The following is a 9,102-nucleotide window of genomic DNA, read 5'->3' as shown; positions in this document are numbered from 1 at the left end:
TTGTATAATTTTTGTACGACCAGTTTTGATTTAATAGCGGAAAATTACCCCCTCCCCCTTTCTCAATAAATCACATTCCCGCGCGTCTTTCAGACCGGGGTCGATCACTTTGTTATATGAATCCACAAATACACATTAAAAAAATTAAATTGGAATACTGCTTTTGCTTCAAAAATATATTAACTTACGAATTTAAAAGTTTTCATATGTAAAGCGTATTTAAATGTAGATTTTTAGGCAATTTTTGAGTACCCCTATCACCCCCACCCCTTCCTTTTTTGCGTCGCAGACCATTAGCGTTTGACGAAACGTCGTTTACAGTGCAAATATACTGGTATTTCGTCATTTAAATCCCGGAGGTATGCATGCATTAATTTTTAAATTCATGAATGCAGAATAAATAAATATTGACTACTCTTTTTATATGTATTAATCAGGAAAAAATTACTGAAGGATTTTAGTGTTTAGTCCATATATGTATGCGTTATGCATTCCATATCACATGAAACCTGGATACGAATTCAAGTTATGTTGAACTTGAATATGTTGATTTTTAATTTTATTTCTTTTATTTTATTCATTAAAAAATGGTGTATGTTAAACTTTCTTGTGATATAAATGGAATAATTGTAGTTTCTTTCATGTCATTATTTCAAACGAGACAGTATGTGGCCGTGGGGATACATCGACATTTGCATAGATGTAAACCCCTCATGATATTGTACGCATTTCTTTCAATGTCGTCGCTTCTAAAGTTAAAAAAAAAATTCCGTATTCGTCTACATTAACTTCAAAATATCAAACATTAAACTCTTCATCTATTTCAATTTATATCAAATCGCACTTTGATATTTTTCAAAATCTTATAAGCAACGTTTTGTTTTGATTCGAGGAAATGCGAACAGACATTGTACAGAAAGTCAAACGATTTGCTGCAATAGGATATTCATAAATGCAGATAATTTCAGTACAAGTTAACAATTCTTTTCAATTCTATACTTACATTGTGTATATGAGGTCTATTGTATTCAATTCTCGGATTTATCAGGTCTTGCTGTAAATGTATCTCATTCTGTGGAAAACCGTGAATAAAGGGAGGAAAATAAACATCTCCTACATTTTCAGAGTTGTTCCTCTTTGATCAGTAAGGGTCTGAGAACAACATCGATTTTACATTGTAAAAAGATTTTTTTGTTTATTTATTGTTGTTTTATTTAGTTAAAGAAGAAAAACAATATTTATATCGTAAATGCACAAATTGTAATGAAGACCATTAATCGGAATGTTATATAGCCAATTGTACATAATGAGAATTTCGGCAATGTAAAATAAAATTTTCAGAATAAAAAAAAAATGCTGCGCTTTGATCAAAAATACAATTTATTGTATATGAAATGAAATGAAATAAACATTAAGGGATGGTATTTTATGTCTTGCTTTTTACGGAGTTTAATCGGGTTAATTAAAAAATACTTATTGATTGAGTATGATACGCACAATTACAGCCAAGCCCCATATCCCAATTTTCTTTCATGATTGATATACATCGGGATCGTTTTACTCGTCGTTTTGACGCTTTATTTTTGACGTTAAATTTGACGTCACGTCAAACGTTCAATTGAAATCGCAAGAGTTATCTCCCCCGGTGTGTTGTACGTCTTTAAACTTCTAATAATTATTTTATGTTTTGTTCAATTTTATTGCGTAGTCTCAAATAAAGAAACAACTGAAGGGCAGATGATACAAACAAACTTTTATTATAAAATTAAAAATAACAACTTGAGTCATATTTAAATGAGTAAAATGAACAAGGTTCACAACGTAGTTTATTCTCTCAAAAATTCCCCAATGTTCGGATCTGAAAGGAAACTACTTGTATAGATTAAAAAGGATGATCGCAGAGAGTAAGAATTTTGAACACCACAGAAGGTTTATAATTTCTAAACATTTAAGAAAGTTATTGGCAATTAAGAAAGTTGTTGTTTGTATCATTTGCAACAAAAATGGACCCCAAAATATATGCTTATCCAGGCATCCATTGTTGGTATGTTTCATCTGTCCTAAATTTATTTCACATCATTTTATTAATTTTTAACATTATGATTTCTGAATTGAGAATCTTTCCTCAAAGATAATAAATGGTAAAATAAAAACTTGCCTTTTGAGATAGAGTGTAAGTCGTCATGGATATTGACTATCTAATGATTACTATAAAACTAGACAAAAACGGAGACTTAAACGACATTATCAAGAAAAGAATGAAAAACAACAACAAAAAAATGTTACTTTAGCATCTGCAGAATCTGAAGAAATGTTTAATTTCTTTTGCAAACATATTGTCCAGGAAAGCATATATGAAGGGATTAGTAATATTGTTTATGATGTACATTCTGTACACAAACAAGACCCCAGCTCTAGCAGAGTCCGAGAATTCCTCCCAAAATTTGGGATTCCTGGCTTCTAGCAGCATAATAATTACCTTTGGGATATAGCAGATGAGGAAAATGACTGTGATTAGCATGAACATCAGAGTGAATTTGTAGACAACTTTACGGTTGTCTTTCTCCTTTCTTTTCTTTGCACTGGACTTGAAGGGAACTGCTTTTCTTACAACAGGTGTTGTTTTGATTTTAGGGGGCGTTCCTGTTGCTGTAGAAGAAGTTGGAGCAGGTTGAATGCTAGACAGTCCGGTGTCTTCGGTCCCATTTTCTGTATCACTCAGTGGGTTATCACTACTTGAGACTCCAACTTGAGATTGATCGGTCTTACTGGCGTGTTCTGTCCCAAAGTTGTTACTTGTCTTCGTATACTTGAAATGCTTAAGAATAGTGTATCCTATCTTGGTATAAAGACAAATAAGAGTAATAATGATTGTTATAGCTGCCAAGACTAGAATTCCTCCAAAAATCAAAGACCCAGTTTTGTTGACGGTCTTCAGTCTGCTGCATCTTAAACCAGTTATGCCCTCTGCATCATTGGGAAAGGGTACGGAACCATAAAAATGAGTCATGGGCACAGATAAGGTGAACGCTGTTATTAACGCAATACACATCGCAACTCTTTTCCACTTTAATGTCATCTGCTTGCAAAGAGGCTTGCAGACCTTCCGATATCTGTGCACAGCAATTATCAATAGAATAAAAAGAGAACAAAAAGTTGTAAAAGCTGCGAAGAACCACCACGCTTTACACAAATCTGTGTTATTAAACTGGGCTTGCATCATGTTAAGAGCAATACCGAATGAACCGCATACAAAGGAGGCCCACAAATCTGCAAAGGCAAGAAATGGGATAAACTACCTTTCTTCTTTGTTGCCTTTCATTTTAAATCCATAAATTAGAATGACGACAGAATTTCCCACCAGTCCTATAATAATATACAGAGAGAGGATCACATTATTCGGAGTTAACCCTTTGGCTAGTTCACTATTCCACTTTTCAAGTTTCTCGGATAAATATGTGTCGTTATCCATTTCTCCTGTATGATTTTAATGAGAGCTTCCTGGTTCACGATATTTTATTCTATTCAGTTATTCATTGTTATGTATGCATGCACCGTTTGCATTGTGTTTGTCACGTGCAGTTACTCAAAAGTAAGGGTTTCAATCAAATAATACGTGCGTTATATATACATGCATGTGTGGTACAGGATGATATTCATGTAAGGCTTTATTGTGAATGATGCAAAATACTGATCTACGTAAATGTTTCCCACAAAAAAAGTAAAATAGTAATCGACTAAAACAAGAAAGTTTCTGATGTAAGTAATTATAATATAATTAATTGACAATAATTAGTTAATTAATTTGTAAAATTTATTACAGTGAGGAGAGTGAGTAAACAAAAAGGTGGATTGTCTTATGCTTAAAAACGTTCACCTTAAAAACATTGGTATTTTTTCCCCTCTGTTAAACAGGTGCTAGTAGGTTTGTTAGTGGCGAAGGTCTGTACATAATGCACAGTTTTCCTTCCAATCATTCTAATAAATGCCCCTCTTGTTATATTTTAATTGTTTTATTGTGTTTGGAAGATTAAAGACAATGAATATTGTTTTACAGTTAAAAATGTCTCTTGTGAGGTCAACCTTATAGAATATGCACCTCAGACCTCGCCCTTGAGTCAGGTAAGCGAATGGTCCAGTGTCCTGATACATATACCACGATATTGCATTTATTCGCCAGGGGATTCTTACACCCTCTAGGTACCTTATCTCATCTCTGGACTTTCCAGAAATCGGTGTATTACATGTATGTCCTGTTCGAAACATTTAAATTTTAAGAATTCTTAAATTGATTTCTTTTCATTACTTATCCCTCTTTATCTAGGTTATGGCAATTTGAACGAAAAAAAACGTATCTAGAAGACAGCAATGGCAGATCTTAGTCACAGCGCAAAAACAAATGTCTACTTCATAGTATTCATTTGGTATTAATACGACCAGAAATTCTTCTGAAATGTTGTTTTAAAACGCTTATTTTTGTGTCCTTAAATTTTTGTTGTTTTCTTGATTGGAAAACAAACATTTTTGTGAATTTTTAAAATTAATTGTCTTCACATTTTTCCATATGCCCAAACAAGGCGGACATGCTCAGTCGACAGTGCATGCTTAGGCCTCCATTGATATGATCCCACCTCTGATGGTTTAAGAGGACTGTGTTTGCTCTGCCAGTGATTTGTGTTGTTTCATAACATTTGAGCTTGATTACTATTCGTTATCCCCTTATTTCATCAATAAAACTTTTCACTCCTTGATTTACGAAATTCTCAACAGATTTATTTTTAATTTGTCACTTAAACCATGTGAACCCCTTATATAAATAATTCACTACAATTCTTAAAGTCACAGTTATCGGAACGTTACTAAGAGCTTTGAAATGAATTCAAAACATTCTTTGACATTTGTAAGTTATGACCACCAGTAAGGTTTTTTCAAATTTATATTTTTCTCATGATAAACAAAGAGGTAATAGCTGAAGATATTTACATTTATGAAGACAAGTAAAGTTAATTTGAAAAGTGCATTTCTCTTGTTGCAAACATGTACAGAAAGGATACGGAGAAAAAGGTATAATAATTTAAAAGACATAAAACATTGGCGGTATTAATTTGTTTTTCCCTTTGAGGTCTACAATTTCTTTTGTAAATATTTCTTTCTTCCTTGTTTTAAAATTAATTTTTTTTTCAAATGGTTTCCATCTTGAGAAGGGAATTGTTGCATAGAAAATTAAAGAATCACACAGATAAAGAAGATACTGAAGTACTATCCCAAAATTTTAAAATCTCTCACTAATTTACCATTATAATTATTTTCCTCCTTTTTCAGATTTGTTAGAAATACGCGAGTCCAAGTTGTTAAAAAAGAATTGTACAGAAGAATTATCAAATCAAATTACAAATGGCTTCTTCGACGGATTTTATATGCTATTTCACGATCATGACAAAAAGCACAGGGCGGATGAAACCAGTCGTCAGAGGATGCGCACACCTCCAGAGCACCTGATCTCACCAATGATGTTTTGAGGGTCTATGTTGGCTCTGCTCTAATTTAGATTGTTTAATTAAATTTTGATCTTGAATATTGTTAGATATCTCCATATATTTTTTTTTATTCTGAAATTCCATTTCAAAAAGAATTAGATTTTCAAAGCAGAAAAATAACAATCACGACACAGCTTCAGATTTTTTTTCATATAAAGTACACATGTCCTAGATAACATTTTAAAAACAAATTAGTTCATTGGTCAATGCGATGTCACTTTACATAGAAATACATATGAAACATTTCAGACAAATTATATAAAGAAAATAATGATATATTTAATCCCTTGAATATTTCATTAAGTCAGAAACAAGACAAGAATCTCTCCTTAAAAATAACGAAGACACTACATCTTATGTTAAGAATTAACTGTTGTATTTACTATTTACTGTATGTACAGCAAAGTTCGTTCAGTACGAACAGGGACATTGCGAATTCACGGATATAGCGAAGTTATCTTGAATCCCTAGCTTTTTAAATTTAACTCATTTCTTATACGTATATGACGAATTAAGGATACAGCAGAGTAATTTCATAGGTTCCAGTAACTTCGTTATGACAGAGTTTTATTGTACTATGATAAGTGTTCACTATGATAAGCATTTTTGTACAAACAATATATAAACATTTTCTACGTATCTACGAGGAATGTCCAGTAAAATCGTTCTTTTGATTGAAAAATTATCATTGCGTTCTGAAAATTTCACCACTCTTTAGTGAATTTTCTGTCAATATACATAGCAAATTTCAAATAGATATATGCATGAATAATCAATTTATGAGATTTTATGTGATGCGTTGTATCGATTTACGGCGCATGGATGATATCAGAAAAGTGTCTAAAGCAGCGACACGTTCCTCTTCGCTAAAAAAGGGTTGTATGTCACTTGAATTTTAGAATTCCATCGATGCACATATTTGAGTTTCCCTTTATTTCTGCAGAAACAGTCGAGGAACGATTATCGCGCACATATGTCATTGGGGTCTCTGAAAATTTATTAGTAAGTTATGGACGGTATTCTCACCATCATTCAGCTAAATAGACAATTTTATATGGACGGTCTACAGTGATAGCGTCTTTCGCTATTACTATAACTCTTTCTCTGTATCTTTTGCTATACCCAAGTACTCAATCAAAAAGATTTCGCTAAGAAAACCCCAATTTCAATTGCATATTAAAAATCAAGTGATTTTTTGCGTGGACCCTGAGGTCCACGCAGTAAATATATAAGCGAGGTTAAACCGGATGCCCTGGGCAAACGACAGGCTACGCATGCGCGAGAATGCTAGAGAGTTTGCACCTCAGGTAACTTGGCCCGTACAATAATTCGCCTTATTCGAATTAAAATATGGCATTCATAGGCAAATCGCGCTTTTAAATCTGCATATCGCCTTTACATATTCATTGGCAGATCCGATTTTCTCTCTTTTTACACACACTTTTATACATAAACTAAACATTGATTCTATGGTACAATCATTTTAAGAAATTACGGTATATAGATACATGTAACTTAACAGCTTGAATGAAAATCGTCTCTCAACGAATAGCGATAGCTTTTAAAAGATAGAGCAAGTTTTCACCGGCATTAATTTTGTGCATCAAGGCTCGCAAAATAATTTAATATTTCAGCAATCTAAATATCGTTTGATAAAGGTCTGTAGCAATGGCTTTTAATGTGTGTGAGGGGGAGGGGGGGGGGCTCCAACAAAATGAATCTGCATATGACAGAGCTGTGCTACTTGTGAACCATCAGATCTGTATTTTTCCATGATAAATTTCTTTTGTATAAATCCAGTACAGGTGTCAAGCCCAGCCAGTATGAGTTAAACGTATCAAAATAACCCGATTTTTTAAACTGACAAAACTAAAGGTCGCTATCTTTTGCTATACTTAAGTACTCAATCAAAAAGAATATTCCCTACACCTAGAAATTTTCTTAATCGAATTTTAACCCCAATTTCAATTGCATATTAAAAATCAGGTGATATAGCGAAATCTTTTTTGTGTTCTGTTTTCCACTTTTATTTTGAATGTTTGGGAAAAAAATATTTGAAAATTTGAAAAAGAAGGATTAAATATAATTATGATAGTTTTCATTTCAAACTTATATATTTAATACTTTTATTTCGAAATAAACTAGTGTAATCTCTAATAAACCTTTTTTATCGTGCGCCATAGGACCGTAACCTATGCACATTCAATCTATATATTTGTCTTTATTTTATCATAAAAAATTAGAATGTACTAAAATATGATAGATAAACCGTTGCTGAAAATTTCATGTAAGTGTGTTCATTATTTTCCGAGAAAAACGCTTTGTCCACGAGTTTACCGGACACCCCTCGAATGTGTAGATCAACTGATTATAATTAATGCTAGTTCCAAAATTTAAAATAGTCACAGTTATAAGTTAATCTAAAGTTAAGTCACATATTGGACTTACTTTAAACTACGCTATTAATGGCTAAATTCTAAAGCAAGGTTGTGAACTGTATTTCAGTGTTTAAACATGTCTTCGTTTTGTTATGTACATTTGAAACTTACTGTTATAATAATATCTTTAAGAATTTCTCATACTCGTTATTCCCATATGATGCACAAAAACTTATGAATTAATATTGCATATAGTATCAAATAATGTGATTAACCGCGCAAACTTTGAAAACGATTGATCTATAATTTATTAATCATTGACAAATATTTCCACAGACAAATTAAGCAAAACTTACTATTTATAATTACTTACACAGAATGGTATTTTTTTCAAAATGAAACATTTTTTACAGAGTCTTGTGACAAAACAATTCTTTTTTTTTTTTGAATTTGCTCTGATATTTAACTACGCTTACCTACAAATGTTAAACAACTTTTTGATTTCTGTTGCAAACTTTTTGTCTAGGAATGCATAAATGACAGGATTTGCGATACTGTTTATAATGTACATTCGATAAACAAACAAAACACCAACTCTTGTAGAATCTGAAAGTTCCTCCCAGAACTTTGGATTCCTGGCTTCTAATAGCAAAAGAATAACCTTTGGAATATAACAGATAATGAAAATAACGGTTATGAGCATAAACATTAAGGTAAACTTATATAAAACTGCCTGGTTTCGTTTCTGCTTTTCCTTTGCTGCACATCCTTTATGATGATTCGCAGTCTCTTCAATTGTCGTTCTTTTATTACAAACCTTCTTTGTCCTACTTGAGGATACGTGTATTTGTGAAATAGAATTGTTACCAGATAATTCTGTGCTGTCCGTCTTAACTGAATATGTTTTATTCTCACTATGATGATCATCGTGGCTCGAAATTTGATTCTCTAACTTATAGATGCCATTTGAATTTTCTTCATCTAAGCAATTTTTCTTCCGGTTAATGGTCTTGGTTTTGTTGAAATGTAACATAATAGTATATCCAATTTTGGAATACAGGATAATAAGTGAAATTATTATTGTGATCGTTGCAAGAAGGAGGAAACCTCCATGAATTAAGGAGAGTGTCTTATTGACTGTTTTTGAGGTGCTGCATCGCAATCCCACAATTCCTTCTTTCTTGTTT

At 32.3% G+C, this 9,102-nt stretch overlaps 1 protein-coding gene across 1 annotated transcript; it reads right to left on the bottom strand.

The window, feature by feature from the left end:
• Positions 1–1,825: 1,825 nt before the first annotated feature.
• Positions 1,826–3,569, bottom strand: LOC134237401 (uncharacterized). Its single transcript, XM_062719505.1, has 2 exons — positions 3,362–3,569; positions 1,826–3,270 (listed from the first exon to the last, which is right to left on the bottom strand). The coding sequence occupies exon 2, from the start codon at positions 3,221–3,223 to the stop codon at positions 2,288–2,290; it is 936 nt and encodes a 311-aa protein (XP_062575489.1). The 5' UTR covers positions 3,224–3,270; positions 3,362–3,569; the 3' UTR covers positions 1,826–2,287.
• Between the last annotated feature and the right edge of the window lie 5,533 nt (positions 3,570–9,102).

Source organism: Saccostrea cucullata, unplaced genomic scaffold (genome assembly GCF_032062105.1).
Source record: "Saccostrea cucullata isolate Sc308-1 unplaced genomic scaffold, CSIRO_AGI_Scuc_v1 ctg3060, whole genome shotgun sequence".
NCBI classification, from domain to species: Eukaryota; Metazoa; Mollusca; class Bivalvia; order Ostreida; family Ostreidae; genus Saccostrea; species Saccostrea cuccullata.
Note: the sequence above shows the minus strand (reverse complement) of the source record. Positions and strands in the feature narration are given on the sequence as shown.

What these genes read in the sequence shown, in the direction of transcription:
- LOC134237401 (XM_062719505.1), bottom strand. Translation starts at nt 3,223, where the DNA reads ATGATGCAAGCCCAGTTTAATAACACAGATTTGTGTAAAGCGTGGTGG.